Below are 27,094 nucleotides of genomic sequence, written 5' to 3' on the forward strand. Positions count from 1 at the left end.
ATGTATGGCTGGCAGAGGAGGAGGAGGAAATTGGGCAGTTACCTCTGCATGACATTTTCCTGGAGTGGCTTCCCTGGGTGGAGTGCCACGTCTGGGCTTGGCCGACTAGCATGGGCTTGTGGGGCAGGATCGAGCTGCAGAGCTGGGAGGAACGGCTGTGGGAACCGGACGTGGGGAGGTTGAAGTGTAGGTTCCTGGAGGCCTGTGCAGCGCTCAGCCCGGAGCTGCAGGGGTGGAGTCCTGACACGAGAGTTCCCCTCGGCCCCAAGAAGCATGTGGCCAGGGCCAGTCTTAGGGCAGGGCAGTGTGGGCCCCTGCCCAGAGTGCTGTAGCCAGGGGGCACCGTGGTGCAGAGGCTGCCTGTGGGGTGCAGCCTGGCGTGGCAAGAGCGTCTGCTTCCCTGCTCCTGAGCAGAGCCCCCCTGCTCCCCACCCCCAGGGTGTCCCTCCCAGTCTGGCTCCACGTTCTGCCCCTGCCCTCTGCCCCTGCGAGCCGGGTCTCCCTGTGACGCTGCACTCCGTATTCTGTACGGAAATGTGCTCACGAGTATGAATATGACGTAACTGGAATATGCTTTACGCAAACTGCCTCTTGTGACAGATCATTGAAAAAGTTCTAATCAACTGAATGAGTTCATCGTATTTGTATGCATTGTCATTTCCATGTCTGAAGTTAGAAATATGAGGTATAAAGGTGGATTACTAATGTCGTCAGACAAAGGGAGGGCCATTAATGGTATTTCAGGAACTGGATGGCTCCAGTTAACTAGAACTAGTTGTGAATGGTTTTGTTTTCCTGTAAGCCTTCCTGCGGATGTGTGGGCTAGCCCATAACCTATGGAGACTGGGGTCTCACAGGGACGTGTGACCATGTCACCTGATACTGGAATCCATCTTAAACCAGGTACTTTTCCATAAGGAACTGGGAGGGTCAAGCTGAAATAAGGACTCCCGCCTTTTGCCAAATCTATATAAGGGGGTAAAACAGGAGGGAAGCTGCGGCCAGTCAGCAGAAAGCCCCTGCTCACCATCCAGGATGTCTGCTGGAACTAACATAAACTAAACAGGGGGAATGATTGGGACCGGACTAGAAATGCGTCCAGTCTGTGAAAAAAAGCTCATTGGAACATCTTTGAGGGTGAGATATTGCATGGAGCCAGTTTCTTAGTGTATTAGGTTTAGTCTTGTGTTTGTTTTATTTTACTTAAAAACAAACAATGAAATGGGGATGTTTGCACGACAATGATATGAATCGATGTCTGTATTTTTATATCTTTAGACGCCCAACAAATATATAAAAATCTGCATTAAAATAACAATTAGTAAGTTTGCAAAACTGAGCAAAGGAAAGTTCGGAAATGCCAGGATTCAGGGAGTCTGAGTACTGTGCACGTGCATTTTGACACAGTCTTTAATTGCACAATTGTACTATTTTTTTCCACAGGCCCCTCATTCAGTGACCATTGAAGTATTGTTTGCCTTTATGTAAAGAGTTCTCACTTTGGATGGGCTAGCACCAGCAGGAGAGTGAATTTGTGTGGGGGGGTGGAGGGTGAGAAAACCTGGATTTGTGCTGGAAATGGCCCACCTGTTGATCACTTTAGATAAGCTATTACCAGCAGGACAGTGGTGTGGGAGGAGGTATTGTTTCATATTCTCTGTGTGTATATAAAGTCTGCTGCAGTTTCCACGGTATACATCTGATGAAGTGAGCTGTAGCTCACGAAAGCTCATGCTCAAATAAATTGGTTAGTCTCTAAGGTGCCACAAGTACTCCTTTTTGAAAAAGTTTTGAATCTGTTTCTCTCTCTCTGTGCACATACGCCTACAATAACCGTATTTGACAAAACCCACACACAGACTTAAACCTGTTGCCTGAAAGTATTTTTAATGCGAATAGTTGCATCTATTTGACATTTTTCAAAACACTTTCTCAACGGTTCAGATAAATTACATCTTTCTTGGAGACAAGTATCAGGGGGGAGCTGTGTTAGTCTGTATCCCCAAAAACAACGTGGAGTCCGATGGCACCTTAAAGACTGTTGCCAGCACCCAGTGCCCAGAGGCCAAACAACAGCAGGGGTTCGTTACCCGGTGTGCTTCACTCAATAATCACAACGGGGTGGAGAAGCAGAAAAGTTTATGTGCAGCTGCAAACAAGGTCCAGGGAGAACAGAATCTCCAATCCTGCACCCAGAGCAGGTCATTACACACACTTTTATATTCCTTAATGCTACTGCACTACACATCAGCCAATTAAAACTTTACACAAATACTCTGCCTTCCTTATCTGGGTTACAACAATGTTTACTTCCTGCAACCGCTAACAAGCATTCCTAGCAACTTAAACAACCAGCACGTCCTGCCTGGCCTTGTAGTTCTCTCTCCTATTATCTTTAACTTGGCGTCAGCAAACCTTACACTATAAGGCATTATCTGCGGCTGCAACATTGTTTTAAGAGCAAAAGAGCTTACTCAAACCAGCCAGGCCTAAATTCTATTAAGGGGCATTGAGAAGAAGCCCTTCGGCCTTCAGCAGGGAGACTTCCTCGACCCTTATTGCCTTCCATCCCCTCGACTTAACTAGTGGCCATGCCCTGGGGTCTCCAAGAAGACTAACCGATTTATTTGGGCATAAGCTTTCGTGGGCCCATGAAAGCTTATGCCCAAACAAATCGGTTAGTCTTTAAGGTGCCACCAGACTCCTCATTATCTTTCTTGGAGGTTATTTTCAGGCTATACTATGGCTTGATTTTATTTTTCATTTAATGCACTAAGAATATAAACAATATAGGCCCTGGGCACATTTCACAGCACTGCAGGCGGTCGTTGAACAGGGCACTTGTGGTGTGAAAAATGTTTCTCTTGAGTCTGGACCGTGGCTATATCGTGACCAAGAAATTTGGACCTTGACAAAAAATAATTATCTACCCCGGCATTAAGGGCTGCTCTGAAGAGGACGGTGATCAAGTGTTCTCCAGGTGCACTGACAGTAGGAGACGGGGGATTTAGGTTAGACATTAGGAAAACTCTCTAGCTCTAAGGACAGTTCAGTGTGGGACAGGTTGTCACAGACTCACAGGCCAGTGCCCTCTTGGCTCCGTATGGGAACCGGCCTTTCAGAGTATTGAGCCTACATGAGGTCACACTCTTTGCTCAGGGTTTAAGTTGTAGGCTTCTCCTCCGCCTCCCAGTACCGCCTGTCTGAGCCTCCAGCATGCCTGCCTCTCTTGAGCCTGCACCGATTCTCAGCCAGTGCAGCACAGAAGGGTTTATTGTACATCTGGAGCAGATTACAAGACCTTCTCAGGGGCGTTCATCAGGGTCTGTCCCCATCCAGGTGGGCTCAGGCCGCTCTTTGTTCCCAGACCAGAAGTGAATCCTCCTTTCTGCGGCCCACCCCATATCACCTCCAAGGCCCCACTTCCATCTGTCTTCTTTCCCGGGCAAACAGGTCTCCAGGTGACTCTCTCTTCAGCTCTTTGTTCTCTCCGCTGCCCATAACTGGCTGGCTCCAAGTTGGGATGGGCCTTCAGGTCATCAGTCGCTAAGTTACAAAGTGCCCAGGCCATGGTCTGGGGTCCAGGCTGCTAGACTGGGTCACACTTGGTCCTCTACAACAGCAGACACCCCACCTCCCACCTGGGTTAGACATGCAGCACACGGGGGAAACTGAGGCACACAGTATACATACGCAACGTTAGGAAAATACCCCACTTCGTCACACAGGTTGCCTAGAGAGGATGTGGAATCCCCGTCGTTGGAGGTTTTTAAGGACAGGTTGGACAAACACCTGTCAGGGATGGTCTAGGTTAACTTGGTGCTGCCTGAGATCGGGGCTGGACTTGATGATCTATTGAGGGCCCTTCTAGCCCAGCATTTCTATGGCTCTATGAATGGTGAAAAGGACATTAGAGGCACTTACAAACTAAACGCAGACACTTATTCCTGTCCAACAGACGTCCTCAGCTGATGATGGCAACAGCACGACCAGCTGCGAGTAGACCCGGCCATTTACCGTGTTATAATCATGAAATTCGACAGAAAAAAAAGCCGTCCCCACCACAGATGCACAAGCAGTTACTGCTGACAGACCTAGCTCACCGCACCGCGCAGCCAGAGGACGGCGTGCCCACACTGAATGGGGCAAACACTGAACTCTAACAGAGATTTTATCCATTAAAATGTTGGAAATTATTTTGTGCAAATAAAACATTATTACAGAAAACTATGACACCTGAAAAGCAAAACATGGTTCAGTGAGCAGAGAGACGAGGCCAGAAATCCCACACGGGACCCTCCAATTGCCAGAGAAAAGCTAGGGAGGGGTTGACTGGTTCTTGTAGGGAGACAGAGCAGAGCTCATCCGTCTTTCTCTCGGGGGTCCCCTCAGGCCGTGGCACGGACTCCACCAGGCTCAGTTAAGCTGCAGAAGTTAAACACAGGCAACGTCTGTCAAAGGGAACCTGCCATCATGTTTTGCAATGACAGTGCAGGCTGCGGTCGGGGCGGTCGCCCTAGTGGCTGCAGGGTTCAGTGGACAAAATCTCTAGCCCCGCTGACAAAGCTTGTAGCTCCAGGGTCAGAGACCTGGGTTCCTGGAGCCCCAAGGGCTGGGCTCTGTCCCTGCTGCTTCCTCCCTGCAGTTCACTGGAGACTGTTCTCTGAAGCAGCTGGAGTTATCCTTGCAAAAGCTGAGCTCAGCCCACGCTGTACCAGCAGCCACAGAGAAATCCCTCTCACTAGCGTCTTTCACACCTAAAGTCATCGCAGAGAAAACAAGGGGGATTTGGCTGCAAACCTGTTCCTGCACCCCCAGTGTGAATAAAAGGGAAATAAGAGATCCCAAACTCCCCTGTTCTGCTCCTTGGGGCTGGTTTGCTAGAGGGGACGGGCCAGGGAGACTCAGGGTCCAATGACTTGGACTAGGTCTCTCTCTCCAGAGGCCTCAGTGAGAGCAGTGAACCCCTAGGTAGAGCCCCCCTCACTTACCCTTGGCAGATAGGTCAGAGCCACTAGATCCTTGGTCGTTTGCTGTGCAGAGGAGGCGGAGAAGAGAGAGTATATTAGCGTCTCTCACAGGACAGGGTTTCAGCGTAGTTGTTAGATACGGGGACTCCTATCCAAAGGGAACAGTCATCACCTCACTCTTCCCAAGCAGTGAGCTGGGTGGTGCACAGATCAGTCTACAGGGCAGCTGCCCAGGATTTCCATTATTCACGTGCAAAAAACGTCACCACTGCAGGGGGACAGCACTGCTCTGTGCTCTTCATGCCTCGTCAGAACGGGAGCCCAGACTACTCAACATTCAACGGCTGGCAAAGCAGGAGATGCTGGGCTAAGGATACTCCTGCCAAACAACCTCAACTCCGCCTCCTTTGGGCTGTGCCCAGAGGGGTCCCTCACACAGACCACAGACGTCACCCTCCCCCTGCCAATGCACAGCAATTCCCGCCTTAATCAATGGCGCTGCACCAAACAGTGTGGACGGTATGAAGAGGAATGCAGATTTGGGGCGGTGCTGGGCACACAGACAAGGGCAAGTTTGGTTTGGCATGGTGCTGGTCTATTCCTTGTTCCTATTCCCAGACCCACTGGGGCAGAGTTTGAGTTGCGTGGGACGCATCATAATTAAGACCGTACCAAATTCACGGTCTGTTTTGGTCAATGTCAGTCACAGGATGTAAAAAATTGTCATTTTCATCATTTCAGCTATTTAAATCTGAAATTTCACAGTGTTGTACCTGTAGGGTCCTGACCCAAAAAGCGGCTGGGGGGGCAGCAAGGTTATTGTCGATGGGTCACAGCATTGCCACCCTTACGTCTAGGGTGCTGCTGGGGGGGCACTGCCTTCAGGGCTGGGTGCCTGGCCAGCAGACACCGTTCTCTGGCTCCCCAGCTCTGAAGGCAGCACAAAAGTAAGGGTGGCAATTCTGTGATCCCCTCCAATAACCTTGTAAACCCCCTCCTCCCCCCACAACCCTCTTCTGGGTCTGGACCCCCAGTTAGAGAAATGCTGTTCTCCCCTGTGAAATCTGTATAGATTTCATGGTCCGTGATGCGTTTTTTATGGCTGTGAATTTGGCCATAATACCTCTGCATATCCTGGTTTGCCAACCTTTGACTTCTGGGAATTAAACACTCCCATTCTGAAAGGACACAGGGAGCCCAGGGCAGGGCTGAGCACCTGCCACCTTAACTCCCCATTAACAAAGCTCTTGCATGTGAATTTCTGTTCTTCTGGAATAACGAGGAGGAGGGAGGGAGGAATGACTGAGGGCCAGCTGCAGGAGGAAGGGTGGTGCTCTGCGGAGGTTTTGTTGGCACTTCTCAAACCCCCTCCGTTACCTGCTGGAGGCACCCCGGAGAGGGTAAAGAGAGAGCTGGATGACTACCCCCTAGCAGGGCCCGGCAGATCTGTGCACTTTATACTGGCTCTTCATACCAGACTTTAGAGGGCCTCAGATGCAGTCGATAATTGATGTAAATATTTCCCATAGTTTTAGTCTTGATCCTGTTGGTAAAGCTAATTACAGGAGACAATTGAGGACGGGATTTGAACTTGTTATCATCGAGGTGACAGAGTGGTGCTGATCTGAAGTCAGTGGAAAGACTCCCATTGGCTTCAAAGGCTTTGGATCAGGCCCAGATTTCACAAGCACCAAACCAACTTTCAGGTAAGTCAAAAGAAGTGTAACATTAAAAGCAGGTCAGACACCTTCAGGGTCACACTCAGCCACACACAGCACAGCTCTAGGGGGATAATAATTCAACCCAAAACCACCATATACATTCCTGACTATCGCCTTGTCTACACTACTAAAATTGGGACCCATGCCCGCAAGCCATGCAGTTCCACCAGAGAGAGCAGGGGTGGAGCAATTGAGGAGATGGGGTTCAGGTGTTTTTAACCCTTGTATCATCTAGGACTTCCTCGGAGCAAGGTTAGAGAACATGTGTCTACAGCCACCCTACACTACTGAAGAAGACCTCTGCTGGGAAAACAACACAGCAGGGCACAGATTATCCAACAAGTTCTTGGAATGTATTGGAGACAATTTTTCTTTCAGAATGTGGAGAAAGCTATTAGGGGAGAGGCTGTTCTAGATTTGGCTTTGAAAAATAGTGAGGAACTGGTTGAGAATTTGAAAGTGGAAGGAAGCTTGGGTGAATGTGATCATGAAATGACAGAATTCATGATTCTAAAGAATGGTAGGAGGGAAAACAACACAATAATGCTCAAATAAATTGGTTAGTCTCTAAGGTGCCACAAGTACTCCTTTTCTTTTTGCGAATACAGACTAACACGGCTGTTCCTCTGAAACCTGACAATAAAATAATGGATTTCAAGAAGGCAGACTTTAGCAGCTCCCTGAGTTTGCTAAGGTAAGATCCCATGGGAAGCAAGTCTAAGGGGAAAAACAGTTCAGGAGAGTTGAAAAGTTCTCAAGGAGACATTATCAAGAGCACAAGTGCAAATTATTCCACTGCACAGGAAAGAAATGAAGGATGGCAAGAGACCACGCTGGCTTAACCAGGAGATCTTCAATGATCTAAAAATCAAAAGAGAGTCCGACACAAAGTGGAAGCTAGATCAAACTACAAAGAAAAACTGTAAACAAATAACACAAGTATGTAGAGGCAAAATTAGAAAGGCCAAGGTGCATAATGAGATCAAACTAGCTAGAGACATAAAAGGTAACAAGAAAACATTCTACAAATACATTAGAAGCAAGAGGAAGACTAAGGACAGGGTAGGCCCATTAGTCAATGAGGAAGGAAAGACAAAAACAGAACATGTGAAAATGGGAAAAGGGCTAAATGATTTTTTTGTTTCAGTTTTCACCCAAACGTGTCATAGCGATTGGATGTCTGACATAGTAAACACCAGTGAAATTGAGGTAGAATCTGAGGCTAAAATAGGGAAAGAACAAGTTAAAAATTATTTAGACAAGTTAAAGGTCTTCAAGTCACCAAGGCCTGATGAAGAGCATCCTAGAATAGTCAAGGAACTGAGAGAGGAGATATCTGAGTCAATAGCTCTGAAAAGTCATGAAAGATGGGAGAGAGGACTGGAAGAGGTGGTTAAGCACTGGAATAAATTGCCTAGAGAGGTTGTGGAATCTCCCTCATTGGAGGGTTTTAAGAGCAGGTTACTCAGGGATGGTCTAGATAATACCTAGTCCTGCCATGAGTGCAGGGAACAGAACGAGGTGTCCTCTCGAGGTCCCTTCCAGTCCTACGATTCTATGGTACTAGAGCAATAGTTGGAGATTTCCCTAAAATCCTCAGTGTAGACAAGGCCTATGAGTGGGAGCGAGGATCTCCTGTCAGTGCTTCCCGGATAAAATCCACAAGCAAATACTGATGGCCGTTCAGAGATAGCCACTTGAAAAGAGGCGATGGGTCTCTTGTCACTCACCCTGAGCTACAGCATAGCCATCTCCCTTCTTCCCTGCAGAGAGAAGGCAAATTTCAGTGAACGCAGCTCCCAAGGCAGGAACTGACTCTGATCTGTGTCCACAGCTCAGAAACCGGGCCCCTGGCCCAGCACAGCCCCCTGGCGCTCAGTAATGGACTCAAGGTCCCAGGCGCTCACAATTGGCAGGAGAGAAAGACACAATGAGACAGTTTCCACAGACCTCGGTGCACTGGGTGCTGAGCTCTATGGAAAACCTAGCCCCATATAAACTGTAACCCACACCCAGTTTCTGGGTCTGGCCCTCCAGCAGCTCCCATTGGGGGTCATTAGCTCAGTCCTGCAATGGGGCAGTTACACCCTACTGACACAGGCTCCTGAACTGCTGTTGCCCTTAGGCGGGTGTGCAGGGCCCGGCAAGTCCAGAGAATCCCCCCATCCCAGGCTCTTTACCTGGGCGTTTCTTTTTCCAGACGACTACTACTCCGATTATAACACCAATCAGGACAACTGCAGTGATAACTCCAGCCACAGTGGGAATCAGGTTGTTATTTGGTTCTGAAATGGAATGGAGAGAATGATCAATGGGGAAACCCCCTTCCCCGACTAAAACCCCCTTTCATCCCACTGCAGGGATCAGTCAATCAGCTCCCCAGGTTAGGGCTGAGTCCTGCAGCCCTCCATCTCTTCCACTGAGCTCCATGCAGCCACCATGCACTACGCCCCACCGTAGAAAGTCCTGGACACAGCCTTTGCTACTTCAATTCATAACACTTAAAATAGAAGACTTTTGGAACATTCATCAATCCTCATAAACCTCTGTGTGGGGGACGATGGATGTCAGCATCATCCCTAAATTGGAGGGGGGGAAAAGACTTGCTGAAGGTCACACAACGAGTCACTGCAAGAGCCAAGAATTGAACCCAGGAGTCCTGGCTCCCAGCCCCTAACCCCCCTTGACAACGCTGACTTTCATGACTAATGGAACTCCATTGTGTGATTCTGGTGACAAACTGGAAACTGACCTCAAAGCTCTGGATTTCCCTGCCAGGAATGGAGTTACAGACACAAAGCATGTTTTCTGAGGGGGCAGGAAGTGAAGAGGGGAGGATAGAAATATTTTAATACTGTTCTTGGTTTATATAAACCTGTTCAAACCCAAGTTCTCTATACATATTCAGCTGCACTAATCAGTTTCTCCTGTTGTCTGAAAGATCCACATAATAAAACAGCAAAAAGAAAAATATTTCGAAGAGAATAAGGAAATGTGGGTTATGACACAAAAATTGGCAGGGGACGTGGTAGCAGGATCGTGATGTGAAACCGTCTGCTGACGAGAGTCCCGGTGCAGGCTGCCCTCTCAGAAATCGTTTGCACTTCCAATTTTTCCACATCCCAATTAACCAAGCAAAAAGATGGCTGGAAGGCAGCTCCATGGGTAAAAACTTCTTCTAAGACTTCCTTGTGCTAGGGGCACAGGAGACTCCCCCCCCGATGCAATCTAATCTCTAATCTGCCTCCTCGCTCCATTCCAAGGCCATACCTCCCTTCCAGCATCACTGCACACAGAAACAAGCTGTTTCCAAAATTAAACATCTACCTCTGGCCACATGGGCAAGGATGAAGGGCCCCCAGAGCTGTATTTCTGAGAATCTGCTGAAGTTGAGAACAGGCTGGAAGCTGAAGCAAGACAAATTCTGACTGCAAATAAGGGGCAGATTTGAGCTTCCCCTGGGATGGGGTAAATTCTCCATCCCTTGGAGACTTTACATCTGGAATGGGCATCTCTTTCTGAAGGATCAGCTCTAGTTTGCCCACAGGCTACCAGGTTGGTCTCTGGTGTGATTCCCTGCACTGGGCTTTGCAGGAGCTCAGACTGCTCTCTTCCAGCCTTAATGTCTGATTACTAATCTTCTCCCTTCAGAGACACTGTATTGCTGAGATGTATCCAACAGCCCCAGAGGCAGCAAACTGGAGAGCAAGACATGAGCCCCAGGCACTGTGGGTCCCAACTCTAGCACAAGAACTTGACTGCAGAGGGACAGGGCCAAAGAGGACAGGGCCTCACAGACTCTGAGGAAATTCCAGCTTCAGCCTATAAATCCGAATGAGAATTTTTCGGGGTTTGAGTTTAATGGATTCCCCCTCTCCCACTAGGAAAACAGACAAACAGACAAACGCCTTACCCCAGGAGATAGAGAGTGGCTCTAACAGGCTTTCATGTTCCACGCGACATGAATAATGGGCTTTGATCTTGGGATCAATCTCCATTGTCACCCAGGTCTGGTAGGTCCCATCCCCACTGGGTAGGATGCCTTCAGAGTAGGTCTCCTGCTGTCTGCTCTCCCCATTTCTCAGCCAGGTCACGGTGATGTCCCGGGGGTAGAACCCACTGACCTTACAGGAGAGGGTGGTGAGGCCGTCATGAGATGACTTGTCGCTCACTCTAGCTGTTGGGCGCACTGGGAAAAAGAAGAAACTGAAGTTAGTTATTTTCAAGCTCTAATCCAGGCAGCCTTTGCTGGAGCTTTGCAGCATGAAATTCTGAGACCCCAGGAGTGGGAGAGGACGAAAGTCCATGAGACGGAATCCCTCTGATGAGAGAGAGCCACCATGTTAGAGAATTCCTGTGCCCAATTCACAGCATCAGCAACGGTGAACCCCCAATCCAGGTCCCTGACCTGGCCTCTGCTCCCAACCACAGTGACACAAGTACCTTGAAAGGCTTCACTAAACTCCAGATACAGGTGTCAATCATGTGCTAGGTTTGTGCCCATCTCCTCTCAGTCCCTGGATATGAAAGAGAGAAGAATCTTGCCCTGGCCAGGGAGCAAAAAAATGAACTAGATAAAATGACCAATTAAAGATGGAAAGGGCCCATTAAACAAAAAGTGACAGTGCTAAATTGCCCCTCAAATTAACTAATATTAATTGGCTAATTTCTTGTAGGTTGTTACCAAATCTATTTACCCCAATATTATGGATTTCAAATGCATTTACTCTTATGTTGAAAAATCAGTTTCCCAGCCCGTTGGCACTGAAATATACATTAGACTGCTGTGTATGGCTTTTACTTCTTGGCATTTGTAAAGATGGCAATTGACAAGATAAAGTTCTGCTGAGGTTCCTGAGAGAAATAAGTAACTAGTATGTTGCAAAAAACTGGGTACAAATTTCAAGTAACTTTGAACAGCAAGTGCAAACTGTTTGGGAAGGGAAAGATTAGGGTGTGTAATGATGCTAACTAATCTGGGAAATGTGTGTACATGGTAACACACAAGGTACATATGTGGGTAATAGCGAGTTAACATTTTGAAGCAGACTACGCTGCAACTGTCCTCCTGAGTCGGAGTGGTAAAGCATTTAACCTCTTCCCTTCTATGTTTGTGCTGATTAATCTTTACTGAAAAAGCTCTGATAAATTTGAGTGTGATTATCAGATGTCTTATTGATAAAAGAATCAAGGAATAAGTAAGAGGGTGTTGCAGCAAAGGTAGGTCTTGAGGGGGAAAACTTTAAGGTCAAGGGGTGCCTTCTTCCAGATTAGTATGGGGAGGGCAATTCCACATGTAGGGGATGGCATGGAAGAAAGCACATAAATGACTGTGGGAGAAGTTTGGACAAAGGCAACAAGAACAAAGCTACCGTCAATGGTGGAACAGAGGGGCTGGGGGTAACATAAGAAAATATGATGGTGCAGACAGTGAATGAGGAAGAATTACATGGTGAATGAAGCTGGTGTCCAGAGAAGCGGTGGCTCTTCCATAATTAAGTAAAGTGCTCTAACATGCACACACATTGGCAGATTGCCTTGATAACTACTGTGTCACACCAGGGGAAGAGCTAGAATGTGTGCTGCAAATTTGGGCTCATTTGATCAGCTTCTCTACAGTGAGCTGCTTTTAACATTTTCAGTTTCTTATCTTTTTTTCCAGCAGCGTTGGCGGGGAAGGGGTTCTTTCCCCACCCATCCCTGGTGCAAGGTTAGCTGAATGGCCCCCTACCCCATTTTGGAACTGGGGATGGGGAATGGAGATGTAACTTGTAGTGACCTCCTGGGTGGGGCTTGTCCCCCATCTTACCTTTCCTCTGCAGAGTCTCCTTCCCGTACTCTAGAGAACTCCTTAGCCAGGGAATACATTTCTCCTCCAGGTAGCGTTTCCACCGCTGGTTGTCAAGTACTTCAGCATCCCATCGCCTCTTGGAGATCTGAGCCCCAATATCTGCTGCTACCCAAGTCACGGTCTCCTTATCGAAGGTAAGAAAGTCGCGTCCGTCATATGAATCCTGGTAAAACCCCCAAGTGGTGTTGTCTTCCCGGAGATCACAGCCGTATATTGTCTGGATAACATGAAACCCTGAAACACATCTGAGGGTCAGCAGCAGCCTCTCTCTGAAATCTCACCAAGACCCCATTGCAGGTAGACCACTGGGTCCTCCCCTTGCTACTGGGCCCTCCCTCCCCTGAGAAATGGGGTTCCCACTTATGCTGCTGGGTCCTACACCCTCCCAGCTCCTTTCAGGAGGGAAGCCAAACCCACAGGGGGCCCACGCTCCATCTGTTGGGTCTTTGTACACTAAAGACCCCCCACTATAGAGAGCTCACAACCTTCAAGGATCACCTCACTGCTGCTTGTTCTTGTATGTTCCCTGTAGGGAGTGCAGGGTGGCACAACCCCAAAGGGAGTACTCTGGATATTAATAGAATCATAGAATATCAGGGTTGGAAGGGACCTCAGGAGGTCATCTAGTCCAACCCCCTGCTCAAAGCAGGACCAATCCCCAACTAAATCATCCTAGCCAGGGCTTTGTCAAGCCTGACCTTAAAAACTTCTAGGGAAGGAGATTCCACCAACTCCCTAGGGAACGCATTCCAGTGTTTCACCATCCTCCTAGTGAAAAAGTTTTTCCTAATATCCAACCTAAACCTCCTCCACTGCAATTTGAGACCATTATTCCTCGTTCTGTCATCTGCTACCACTGAGAATAGTCTAGAACCATCCTCTCTGGAACCCCCTTTCAAGTAGTTGAAAGCAGCTATCAAATCCCCCCTCATTCTTCTCTTCCACAGACTAAACAATCCCAGTTCCCTCAGCCTCTCCTCAGAAGTCATGTGTTCCAGTCCCCTAATCATTTTTGTTGCCCTTCGCTGGATGCTTTCCAATTTGTCCACATCCTTCTTGTAGTGTGGGGCCCAAAATTGGACACAGGACTCCAGATGAGGCCTCACCAATGTCGAATAGAGGGGAACGATCACGTCCCTCGATCTTCTGGCAATGCCCCTACATATACATCCCAAAATGCCATTGGCCTTCTTGGCAACAAGGGCACACTGTTGACTCATATCCAGCTTCTCGTCCACTGTAACCCCTAGGTCCTTTTCTGCAGAACTGCTGCCTAGCCATTCGGTCCCTAGTCTGTAGCTGTGCATTGGGTTCTTCCGTCCTAAGTGCAGGACTCTGCACTTGTCCTTGTTGAACCTCATCAGACTTCTTTTGGCCCAATCCTCCAATTTGTCTAGGTCCCTCTGTATCGTATCCCTACCCTTCAGCGTATCTACCTCTCCTCCCAGTTTAGTGTCATCTGCAAACTTGCTGAGGGTGCAATCCACACCATCCTCCAGATCATTTATGAAGATATTGAACAAAACCGGCTCGAGGACCAATTTTCTATCCACCATATAGTCCATATTGCAGAGGTCTATCCCCTCCAGCTCTCTTCTGCTCTCTGAGGAGTCCCCCAGTTCTGGTAATCAGGGTCATTCTGGAGAAGAGAGAGAGTTCGGGGTGTCTATACCCCACTCTCTCCTGCTCTGGTTGTATTAATTTTGCAGGATCCTCAGGGTGACTTGGTCCCCCACCTCCTCCATTCACATTACCCGCATGTCCCTGTAGGGAAGGGGTACAGGAGATCTGTCCCCCACACTAACTTCTGCTCTGGTTTAATGACCTCACAGAATCCCCAGGGTCCCTCTGTTTCCCTGCCCCATCTTCCCCGTGCCTCCAGCTCAATCTAGGAACGGCAAAGCACCAACTTCGGATGCTTGGCCGAATGAGTTACACCCAGCCTCCCTGCACTGGGAGGCAGGTGTGAGAGGATTGTTCTCCCCAACTGACAGAGGGAGAAACGAAGGCTGAGAAAGGCGAAGGGCCTTGTCTTCCATCACACAACCTGTCGGGATAGAGTTGGGAACAGGACCCGGGTGTCCTGACTTTCAAACGTACCATCAGTCTAGAGTTTCACACACTGAATAAACGGACCTGGAATGAGCTACAGACCAACAACCATTCACACTGATTCTTCAGCAAGTGTTTTAGAAGCAGGAGAACACCAGCGAGAACCAGGAACGGCTCAGAGACAATCAGCAACGAGAAGGAGAACAATTCACCAAGCAGATGATTGGTTCTGGCTTATTTGCTGGGCCTTAAAGGAGAACAACAAAGTCCTGAATCTCCTCCCTGCCACGAGACCCCCTGCTCAGCCAATCAGCGTGGAGACTCTGGCGGTGGGCTGAGGGTTCCCCAGATGGCCGAGGGATGGCTCAGGTCACCGGTGAGGATCACTCTCAGAGCACGCTCCCTGTCCCATCTCTTTGGGAGGCCTCCCACCATGAGGGCTACAGAGCAGCCCCCTCCTTGCCAGTGGAGGGAGGGAAGCAGGAAAAGAGAAACCAAAAAAGTCAAACCCCAAAGACTCGAAGGGACAAAGGCCTAGCTGGGGGAAAATTGTCCCACCTTAACCTCCTGTTTTCCGTGCCGAGAATTTGGCCAGCACCGGGCGAATCAGGCTGCCTCGGTACCAAACCTCTCTGTGGCTCTTCCCTTCTCCACAGGGACGTCTGTCTTCTCGCTCAATGAGCAGTGGGAAAGGAGAAAACTCCAGAGAGGCTCCACCTCGCGCTCACATACGAGACCCTGAATTCTCTCTCAGTCCTCAAGGAGACACCTCAAGAAGGAGACTCCCTGCAGCAAAGCCCCGGGGGTCTCTGAGATCCCCCTGCCCTGCAGCCTGTCCTCCCTGGCCGTTGTCGTGGACTCTCTGTGAGGTCACCGCCTCCCAACCGCCTTTCACCAATCAGCTGAGTGCTGCAAAAGGCCCTTGTGATGTCACTGCCACCCCCACCCCTGCCCTGCAGGGCTCATGTCCTGCCCCGAGCCGGCTCCTGTGCGTGTTTGAGCTGCTCCCCCTGGGTCACCCCCACACACTCAGTGGTCGTGCAAGGGTTCACGCAGGCCACACGTGGAACCATCAGAGGATGCTCCATGTGCCACATGCGGTTTTGCAGAGATTTGGAAACTTGAAGGCCAGAAGAGACTCTTAGATCATCTCATCTGGCCCCCTACACATCACAGGCCTCCTGCATGGCGCAGTCGCGAGTTTTGGACCAAAGCAGACTCGAGAAAGGCATCTCATCAAGGGATGGAGGAAGCACCACTTCCCTTGGGAGTCTGGAGGAAATTGATGCTGGGGGGGGCAGGGAATTGACCTCAAGGCCACACTTGTGAGTCTGTATCATAACACACATGCACAACAGCACTGCGCGAAGTATGTACACGTCACCTTAACTCTGATGTTTCCTAACGTTTACAGGCCTGGCCTCCAGGGTGTTCTTTGTGCTTCTAGATCGATTTTGGGGAGAGATGCAATCATTTAGTTCAGAGTGGGAGCCGTGTTAGTCTGTATCAGCAAAAAACAAAAACAAAACGAGGAGTAGTTCTGGCACCTTAGAGACTAACAAATGTATTTGGGCACATTTGATGGTGTGGCTGATGTGATTAGGTCCGAGGATGGTGTCCCTAGACTAGATATGTGGACAGAGTTGGCAATGGGTTTGTTGCAAGAATAGGTTCCTGGGTTAGTGTTTTTGTTGTGTGGTTGCTGGCGAGTATTTGCTTCAGGTTGGGGGGCTGTCTGTAAGCGAGGACTGGCCTGTCTCCCAAGATCTGTGAGAGTGAGGGATCGTCCTTCAGAATAGATTGTAGATCCTTGATCCTGCCCTGGAGATCTTTTAGTTGGGGGCTGAAGCTGATGGCTGGTGGCGTTCTGTTCCTTTCTTTGTTGGGCCTGTCCTGGAGTAGGTGACTTCTGGGTATTCTTCCTTTCAGCAGGTGGGGATTGTAGTTTGAAGAATGCTGTCATAAATATAAAGGGAAGGGTAAACCCCTTTAAAATCCCTCCTGGCCAGAGGAAAAATCCTCTCACCTGTAAAGGGTTAAGAAGCTAAAGGTAACCTCGCTGGCACCTGACCAAAATGACCAATGAGGAGACAAGATACTTTCAAAAGCTGGGAGGAGGGAGAAAAACAAAGGGTCTGTGTCTGTCTGTGTGATGCTTTTGCGGGAGACAGAACAGGAATGGAGTCTTAGAACTTTTAGTAAGTAATCTAGCTAGGTAGGTGTTAGATTATGATTTCTTTAAATGGCTGAGAAAGGAACTGTGCTGAATGGAATGACTATTCCTGTCTGTGTGTCCTTTTTGTAACTTAAGGTTTTGCCTAGAGGGATTCTCTATGTTTTGAATCTAATTACCCTGTAAGGTATCTACCATCCTGATTTTACAGAGGGGATTTCTTTACTTCTATTAAAAGTCTTCTTGTAAGAAAACTGAATGCTTTTTCATCATTCTCAGATCCAAGGGTTTGGGTCTGTGGTCACCTTTGCAAATTGGTGAGGATTTTTACCAAACCTTTCCCAGGAAGTGGGGTGCAAGGGTTGGCAGGATTTTGGGGGGAAAGACGTGTCCAAACTACGTTTCCCAGTAAACCCAGTTAGAGTTTGGTGGTGGCAGTGGAGATCCAGGGACAAAGGATAAAATTAATTTGTACCTTGGGGAAGTTTTAACCTAAGTTGGTGAAAGTAAGCTTAGGAGGTTTTCATGCAGGTCCCCACATCTGTACCCTAGAGTTCAGAGTCGGGGAGGAACCTTGACAAATGCTTGATAGAGATCCTGTCGGTGTTTGCCTCTGTCTGAGGGATTGGAGCAAATGCGGTTGTATCTTAGAACTTGGCTGTAGACAACGGATCGTGTGATTTGGTCTGTATGAAAGCTGGAGGCATGTAGGTAAGCATAGCGGTCCAGGATAGGGTGGTGTTTATGTGACCATCACTTATTTGCACTCTAGTGTCCAGGAAGTGAGTGTCTTTTGTGGCCTCTCCTTCTGCCCCTCCACCCCCACCAACATGATACAGTTCTGCGGTGACTTGGAATCCGACTTTCCACGTCTCCGACGGAAGGAATCTTTCCAACACACCTCTGAACAACACACTAATCCACAGAGACCTTCCGACCAACACGACAAAAAGAAGGATTCTGCCTGAAGGTCGAAACAGCCAGACTGGACTTCAACTTGAGTGCCTCAGCCGACAAGCACGGACTGAAGTGGTGGAAAAGCAGCATCACTTGGCCCATAACCTCAGCCGTGCAGAACACAACACCGTCCACGGCCTCAGGAACAACTCTGACATCCGAATCAAAAAGGCTGACAAAGGAGGTGCTGTCGTCTTCATGAATAGGTTGGAATATGAACAAGAGGCTGCTCGGCAGCTCTCCAACTCCACATTCTCCAGCCCATTCCCCTCTGATCCCACTCAGGGTGACCAAGAGAAACTGCACCATCTGCTCAAGAAACTCCCTGAAAAAGCACAAGAACAAATCTGCACAGACCCGCCCCTGGAACCCCGACCAGGGGTCTTCTATCTGCTACCCAAGATCCATAAACCGGGAAATCCTGGACGCCCCGTCATCTCAGGCATTGGCTCGGGGTGCTGGTTGCGCAGGGCCTGAGGAGAGAGTCGACACAGCCAGATACTCCTGCTGTCTGGATGCCAATGCCTGAGAGGATTTCATCGCAGTCTCTGACGAGGGGGTTCAGGCTCCAGCGCTCTGCTCTGTTTTCCCAGCCCTGTGCAGGGGGTTGTTTCCAGTTTCAGAAATGGGGCAATGTTCACACACTCCCAATGGGTCTTTGCATGAATCAGGCCCTAACCCAGGGGCAGGCAAACTTTTGGCCTGATGCCGGATCGGGTTTCAGAAATTGTATGGAGGGACAGTTAGGGGAGGCTGGGCCTCCTCAAACAGCAAGGCATGGCCCAGCCCCCGCCCCCATCCGACCCCCGCTTCTCGCCCCCGGACGGCCGCCCCGGGCCTCCAGCCCCATCCAACCCCTCTGTTCCCTGAGGGGCTCCAGATCCCCCTGCCCCTAACAGCCCCACACTGCCCCATCCAACCCCCCCCTCCTTCCTGTCTGCCACCCGGACCTTCTGCCCCATCCAACCACCCCTTCTCCTTGACCGCCCCGGGACCTCCTGCCGCCATTCAACCCCCTGTTCCCCGCCCTCTCACCACCCCGATCCCATCCACCCCCCAGCCCCTGACCCCCCGAACTCCCCTGCCCTCTACCCCACCCCTCCCCTGCTCCCTGCCCCCTGACCGCGCTGCCTGGAGCCCCAGGACCAGCCGCCGGGCCGCACCGCACAGAGCCCCGGGGTTGGCCAGGCTCGTTGCCCCGCTGCCCGGAGCATGGGCCGGCGGCGTTGGGAGCAGAGGCTGCGGGGGGGGGGGAACGGCAGGGGCTCAGAGCCCCCGGCCCCCCTTCTGCCCCCCCGCTCCCCACATGTCGCAGCCACCCCAGCCAGCTGAGACACCCCACCCCACAGACCCCTCCCCTCCCTACAGCCCCCCACAGCCATGCTGTGTCCCCCTGGGGGCGGCCATGGTGCTGCCCCTCCCAACCCAACCCAACCCAACAGCCGCAGCCATGCCATTGACCCAAGTCCCCGATCCAGGTCCCCTATAGCCTCTCCCTCCCCCACATCCCTGCCAGACCCAGTCCCCATCCCGACAACCCAATCGCCCCCTGTCCACAACCCCCCTCTCCTCCTCCCACAGCACCAATCCATCCCCTACCCTCCCACAGCTCGCACCACACAGACCCCTCCACCTCCCAGCTGGGCCCCCTCCCCGCCCCCTGCCACCCCACCCACCCCCGTCAGACACCCGCCCCCGCTGGTCCACCAGGGTTTCCCCAAGACCCACCAACAGCTGTGAATGGTGTGGGGGAGAAGGTGTTGGTATTTGGTTGTGTGTTGGGATTATGTGTACGTGTCGAGGCTTGTGGTGGCTTTGTGCTGGGAGAGAAGTTGATCCCTGATTTGGGGCCGGGGCTTCTCTGACTCGGGGTCCTATGAAGGGAGCCAGCCAGTCAGGCCGTGGCACAGGAGCCAGCAAACAGGGCTGTAAACAGGGGAGTCTGAGGGGGAGTTTGTCTTGTGGTGCTTGTTTGGGGTTTGTTGTTGCTGTGGGGGGTGGGGTTTGGGTGTTTCCCAGGTGAACAGGATTTAGGTGGGAAGGTGATGACAGACACAGAGGCAGCGGTGGGAGTGACTCATGTCGTGGAAGACACAATGGAGATGACTGGCTGTGGAAGCTGCCGTATGTCCATGATCCTGGAGGGGGGACCTGGTAAGAGTTTTGTCTGCATGAAATGCCGTCTGCTCGAGCTGATGGAGGAGAAGATCTGAGGTTTGGAGATGCAGGTGGAAAGTCTGGTTGAGTTTAGAAAGGGGTTTGAGCAGATGATGGAGCAAAGACATGAGGTATCTGAAGGGAAAAGCTCAGACTTGCAGATGGAAGCAGGACTGGGGAATTCTGAGGGGAGACTGCTGGGTGAGGGAAGTGGCCAGTGGAAGCATGTGACTAAAAAAAAACCAGGCAGAGGAAACGACGGGCTAGTGAAGGAGAAATAGAGCTCAGGAATAGGTTTTGAGAGTTGGAAAATGAAGAAGGGGCTCAACAGGTAGTCACTGAAGGTGGAGGGGCAAGGAGGAAGAGAAGAGTGGCTAGTCCTATAGGAAAAGGGGAAGAGTCAATGGAGACTACACCAAATATGAGCCCCAGGAGGATACAGGATGGGTTGAAGAGGATTACAAGGGAGAATAGGAATGGAAAGAACTTGCAGCCAGAGCGAAGAGGGGATAGACTGGAGAATAGCATCGTCACCAGGGAAAGGCAGGGCTACGTGATTGGGGACTCTTTACTGAGAAGACTAGACAGGCCTGTAACCAGAGCTGATCCAGAGAATAGAAGGGTGTGCTGTCTTTCAGGTGCTAAGATACGGGATGTAGATCTGAGGTTGAAAAGGATCCTAAAGGGAACGGGAAAGAATCCCCTAATTATCCTTCATGTGGGAACAAATGATACAGCTAGATTCTCGCTGGAAAGGATTAAGGGAGACTGTGCTAGGCTGGGGAAGACGCTTAAGGAAATCGAGGCTCAGGTGATCTGTAGTGGGATTTTGCCTGTTCCTGGAGAAGGGCAACAAAGGCGTGACAAGATTGTGACTGTCAACAGATGGCTCAGGCAGTGGTGCTAGAAGGAGGGCTTTGGGATGTATGGCCACTGGGAGGCATTCATGGACAGAGGACAGTTCTCTCAGGATGGACTTCATCTGAGTAGGGAAAGAAATAGACTTCTAGGATAGAGGCTGGCACAACTGATTAAGAGAGCTTTAAACTCGGAATCTGGGGGAGATGGTTGGTTAGGGGATGTCCAGGTAATCTCCACGCCGGATTTTAGCCTTGAGAGGGAAGAAAAGAAAGTAAGAAAGGATACAGCCATGGGTAGGAGAATGGCTATAAGGAGGAAGGCAGTGTGGATACCAGTCTAATAGGTTCTACTGGCTGTAGAATGACCATGCCTCATTGGGTAAAGAAGGTGAGGGAGGCCAAACAGCAAAAATGAAGATGTTTGTACACTAATGCGAGGAGCCTTGGTAACAAAATGGAGGAACTAGAGGTACTGGTGCAGGAAGTGAAACCAGATATTCTCAGGATAACAGAAACAGGGTGGAATAGTCGTCATGACTGGACTACGGGTATTGAAGGGTATGTGCTGTTTAGGAAAGACCGAAATAAAGGTCAAGGTGGTGGAGTAGCATTGTCTATCAATGAGGAGGTAGAATGTAAAGAAATCAGCGATGGAATGGATAAGACAGAGTCCGTCTGGGCAAAAATGACGCTGGGGAAGAGAACTACTCGAGACTCCCCTGGGATAGTACTTGGAGTCTGCTAGAGAATGCCGGGATCTAATGTGGATATGGATCGAGCCCTCTTTAATGTTTTTAATGAAGTAAATACGAATGGAAACTGCGTGATCATGGGAGACATTAACTTCCCAGATCTAGATTGGAGGACGAGTGCTAGTAATAATAATCGGGCTCAGATGTTCCTAGATGCGATAGCTGATGGATTCCTTCAACAAGTAGTTGCTGAACCGACAAGAGGGGGTGCCATTCTAGATTTGGTTTGGGTGAGAAGTGAGGACCTCCTAGAAGAAATGGTTGTAGGGGACAATCTTGGTTCGAGCAATCATGAGCTAATTCAGTTCAAACTGAACGGAAGGATCACCAAAAAATAAATCTGCAACTAGGGTTTTTCATTTCGAAAGGGCTGACTGAAAAATTAAGGAAATGAGTTAGGCAAGTGGATTGGACTGAAGAACTTTAGGGATCTAAAGGCAGAGGAGGCCTGGGATTACTTTAAATCAAAGCTGCAGAAGCTATCAGAAGCCTGCATCCCAAGAAAGGGGGGAAAATTCATAGGCAGGAGTTGTAGACCAAGCTGGATGAGCAAGCATCTCGGAGAGCTGATTAAGAAAAAGGAGAAAGAATACAGGGAGTGGAAAATGGAAGGGATCAGCAAGGAAAGCTACCTTCTTGAGGGCAGAACATGAACGGATAAAGTGAGAAGGACCTTGCAAAGAGAATTAAAACCAATCGTAAAAGGTTCTATCACCATGTCAATAAGAAGAAAACCAAGAAAGAAGAAGTGGGACCGCTCAGCACTGAGGATGGAGTGGAGGTCAAGGATAATCTGGGCATGGCCCAATATCGAAACAAATACTTTGCCTCAGTCTTTAATAAGGCTAATGAGGATCTTAGGGATAATGGTAGCATGACAAATGGGAAGGAGGAGATGGAGGTAGATATTACCATATCTGAGGTAGAGGCGAAACTCAAACAGCTTAATGGGACTAAATCGGGGGGCCCAGATAATCTTCATCCAAGAATATTAAAGGAACTGGCACATGAAATTGCAAGCCCATTAGCAAGAATTTGTAATGAATCTGTCGACTCAGGGGTTGTACCGTTTGATTGGAGAATTGCAAACATAGTTGCTATTTTTAAGGGGGGGGGGAAGTGATCCGGGTAACTACAGGCCTGTTAGTTCGACATCTGTAGTATGCAAGGTCTTGGAAAAAATTTTGAAGGAGAAAGTAGTTAAGGACATTGAGGTCAATGGTAAATGGGACAAAATACAAGATGGTTTTACAAAAGGTAGATCATGCCAAACCAACCTGATCTCCTTCTTGGAGAAAGTAACAGATTTTTTAGACAAAGGAAACGCAGTGGATCTAATTGACCAAGATTTCAGGAAGATGTTTGATATGGTGCCACATGGGGAATTATTAGTTAAACTGGCAAAGATGGGGATCAATATGAAAATTGAAAGATGGATAGGGAAATGGTTAACAGGGAGATTATAGCGGGTCCTGCTGAAAGGTGAACTGTCAGGCAGGAGGGAGGTTACCAGTGGAGTTCCTCAGGGATCAATCTTTGGGACCCATCTTATTTCATCTCCCTCCCTCAGCTCAGTTATGACCTGAATTGCCCCTTCTCCCGGCAGAGCCAGAGGATTGGAAGCAGCAACATCAGACCCCTGTGTGGCTCGCAGGAATGAACACAAACACGCCCTTGTAGCTGGACAAATGGCGAGTTTTACCCCTGGGATACGACAAGGCTAAAGAGAAAGGTGGTGGCCCCACATCTAAGGAATGAAACACAACACAGTCATCATCGTTCTGCCCGTCCTTGCCCCTTTATACTTCTACTGTCTCGCTCCCGCCACCCTCACCCTCTGTGGGTTCAGGGAGAGCCACACTCAGTGCTTCCGACACACACAGACTCACACACACATCTTGCAAGGAAAACCTCACCACGGAGCCACATGCACCTGTTGCTTCCCTGCCCCCCTGCTCTCCAGAATCCAATCCCAAGGAAAGCTTGTCGGGCCCAGAGCTGGCAGGGCACCCGGTGCTGGAGTATTGAAGCTACCGTGATGGCACTCAGAGGAAAGAGGCTGAGAGATGCAAGTTAAGAATTGGCCGGTCAGGTTTCCAGTCCCCTCACAGGTCATTCCCTCACTCGAGCACAGGGGCACATCTCAATTCTCAGCTGGCTCAGTCGAGCTGCATCGTTCTTGTTTCCACTCAGTCAGGTTTGTGGCCTGTTTCGCACCCTGTCTTTGAGAAGACAGTCAGAAACTACTCTCTGAAACAGCCAATGCAGGAGGACGTGTTATCACTCCTGCCCCAACACAGACAGACAAAGAGAGAAATGTTCTCGCTTTGAGGGTGGGACTCCCTGCCCTGGGCCAAAGATGAGCACCTCTCTTTGACCTTGGTCGCTCCTTCAGCTTTTCTTTCAGCAGGGAGCCCGAGAGCTCAGGTGCTGGAGCGCTGCGTTGGTCAGTGAAGCTCGGTGAGCTCCAATGTCACTCGGCTCTTCTACCAGCAAGTCAAAACACAGGCAGGATTTCCTCTTTTGACAATACTGGGGCTGTCGGAGGGTCTGTCCACGCTGCACACTGAGCCTGTCTCTATGTGGCCTGGGCTTGCTGACTTGTGTTGCCAAGCCGGTGTTTGAGCATCCAGACTGCAGGGGAAACTCAGGCCTCACACTGTGTCTATCTGTCAAGGTTCCTTCCCCACTCTGAACGCTAGGGTACAGATGTGGGGACCTGCATGAAAACCTTCTCAGCTTACTTTTACCAGCTTAGGTTAAAACTTCCCCAAGGTACAAACTATTTTACCTTTTGCCCTTGGACTTTCGCTGCTGCCACCAAAAGTCTAACCGGGTTTTTTATTAGGAAAGAGCCGTTTGGAAATGTCTTTCCCCCAAAAATTCTCACCAAAACATTGCTCCCCCCTTCCTGGGGAAGGTTTGGTAAAAATCCTCACCAATTTGCATAGGTGACCACAGACCCACACCCTTGGATCTTAAGAACAATAAAAAACATTCAGTTTCTTAAAAGAAGAATTTTAATAGAAGAAAAAGTAAAAAGAATCACCTCTGTAAAATCAGGATGGTAGATACCTTACAGGGTACCTTACAGGGTAATTAGATTCAAAACACCGAGAATCCCTCTAGGCAAAACCTTAAGTTACAAAAAGACACACAGACAGGAATATCCATTCCATTCAGCGCAGCTTATTTTCTCATCCATTTAAAGGAATCAGAATCTAACGCATATCTAGCTAGATTACTTACTAAGTTCTAAGACGCCATTCCTGTTCTGTCCCCGGCAAAAGCATCACACAGACAGACCCAGACCCTTTCTTTCTCCCTCCCCCCGCCAACTTTTGAAAGTATCTTATCTCCTCATTGGTCATTTTGGTCAGGTGCCAGCGAGGTTATCCGAGCTTCTTAACCCTTTACAGGTGAGAGGATTTCTTCCTCTGGCCAGGAGGGATTTAAAGGTGGTTAGCCTTCCTTTTCTATTTATGACTCTATCCTACCGCAGGAAGTCGTCCTAAGTTACGCTGCTCCCGCTGCATGAATAACAGAGCTGGATTTGACGTCGCTTCGGTCGACTTCCTGCTGTGTCTACACTGGGCTGGGTCGACGGGAGATGCTCTTCGGTTGACTTACCTTCCTCCTGCCGTTCCCGGCGCAGTCCCAACGGCGACCGGAGAGCACTCTGCTGTCAATTTAGTGGGTCTTCACTCGACCCCCACGACATCAACCCCCAGTGGATCCACCGCAGCAAACAGAGCCTCCCAACCGTGCTGCCCCATCCACATGGCACGACTTAGACCCGAGTGGGAAATTCAGCTCCTGTGGGGTGTGTCACCCTCATCCGCTGAAGGTGCTCCCCGAGTCTCCAGGGATTCCTGCCCTAACTGCTCTCCAGCCGGTTTGTGTCCATACGCTCCCCGCGGGGAGGCTGTGAGTGGCCTGGTTACAAGCGCTGGTTGCTCAGGCCTGGCAGGGAAGGGAAGCTCTGGGCAGCATTGACAGTCTGGAGATCCCTCCGGGGAAGCACAGGCGGTGGGTGGAACAGGCGGGGAGGCGAAGCTGCGGGGTCCTGCGGACGCCCTGAAACCAGCTCACAGACCCCCGGGGGTCACGCTGCCCTACACGCTGTTGCAGTAATGTTTGTACAAGGCGTGACACTGAAATAGCAGCTTGTGTCAGAGTGTATTCAGGCCAATGGATGTGTGTGTTAGTAGAGATCAAAGCGACTGTTAAATGTTCAAATGTATTGGGTGTTTAAACCTCCTGAAAACTCGTGGAATGTTGTTTGCACTGTTTTCACTTCTCTGTGTCCTGTTACGCTGTGATAGCAAAGAGTTGCCTTGTGTAGACCCCTGTCACTAAATAAGCCCTCAAAGGAGAATGAAGGTGTGTGGGATGCAAGTGAAGAAAAGGTTCATTTCCAAAGAAGGGGTGATAAGAAGCAGGATTCCTGGGCGGGGGGCAGGAGGGTGTGGTTTGCACTGTTGTTGCCCAGGGTGGGATGGGGAACTGGGCTCTGGCTTAAAGCGGTGTCAGGCTTCGAGGGGCTGGGTTCAGAGCTGGAGGTGAGGGTTGGGGTGAGGGTTGGGCTACAGTTTTGGTTCAGGGGTTTCGAGTTGGGGGGCAGGTTATGGGGTCAGGGTTCCAGTTGGGTTCCGGGTAGGGGGTGGGGTTTAGATTTTGGGGGGAGGGTTTGGCCAGCAGCAGCATAGAAGTGCGGGTGGCAATGGGGTGCAGCCAATAGTGATAAGTCGGGGGTCTTTTAGGTCGTTTTAGTGTCAGTAGCACCCTGGGGAGGGGGTAGGGTCATGTTTACGACAGGGGGCTAAAGTGTTGGGGGAGGGGGCGGCAAGTTGACCCATCCCACTTCGCACTTCCCACACGGACACGCACAATACGTCGAACGCGTGGATGCACACTCGTCACACATACACGATGACACAAAACGGCACACAACACGACACACAAAAATAACACACCACACAGACACACACACAACGACATGGAAAGCGTCACACACAAAACATCACACACACGACGCACAACATGTCATACACACTCAACACAACACGACCCGCAACATGTCACACTCACACACTCAACATGACACACAACACGTCTCACACTCAACACGACACACAACACAACCCACAACACGTCTCACACACACTGAATGACACACAGCACGTTGCACGTACATCACACACACACAAAGTCGCACACAGTTTGTTGCATGTCTCACGTATCATGTCACGCAGATGTCACACTACGCACATGCACTCGCACAACACGTCACACACACGCACACACTACATGTCACACACACATGACGCACACCACATGACACATGATACAAAATGGCACATGACACAAAATGGCACACATGACATTGAGACACACACACACGACACTGACACGTTGCACGTGGAACACACAGCACGTCGCACACACACACAAGAGGGCAGAGGACAAGACGGCTGAGCTGCTTGGGCCTCTTTCCAAGGCTTGTTTTTTCTCAGCTCAGGGCCCTGATTTATCTGGTGCTCTGGGTAGTTCCCCTGATCACACTTCTTCAGGCTCTTCCTTGAGAGGAGATTTATCATA

General features: G+C 49.8%; 1 protein-coding gene across 1 annotated transcript; it reads right to left on the bottom strand.

Moving 5' to 3' along the window:
• Window positions 1-1,866: 1,866 nt before the first annotated feature.
• Window positions 1,867-12,977, bottom strand: LOC142068410 (class I histocompatibility antigen, F10 alpha chain-like). Its single transcript, XM_075127354.1, has 7 exons — window positions 12,956-12,977; window positions 12,501-12,776; window positions 10,605-10,880; window positions 8,872-8,976; window positions 8,422-8,454; window positions 4,992-5,033; window positions 1,867-4,425 (listed from the first exon to the last, which is right to left on the bottom strand). Exons 1-7 carry the CDS (start codon window positions 12,975-12,977, stop codon window positions 4,421-4,423), a joined length of 759 nt encoding a protein of 252 aa, XP_074983455.1. The 3' UTR covers window positions 1,867-4,420.
• Between the last annotated feature and the right edge of the window lie 14,117 nt (window positions 12,978-27,094).

This window comes from Caretta caretta, chromosome 4 (genome assembly GCF_965140235.1).
Source record: "Caretta caretta isolate rCarCar2 chromosome 4, rCarCar1.hap1, whole genome shotgun sequence".
In the NCBI taxonomy this organism is placed as follows: Eukaryota; Metazoa; Chordata; order Testudines; family Cheloniidae; genus Caretta; species Caretta caretta.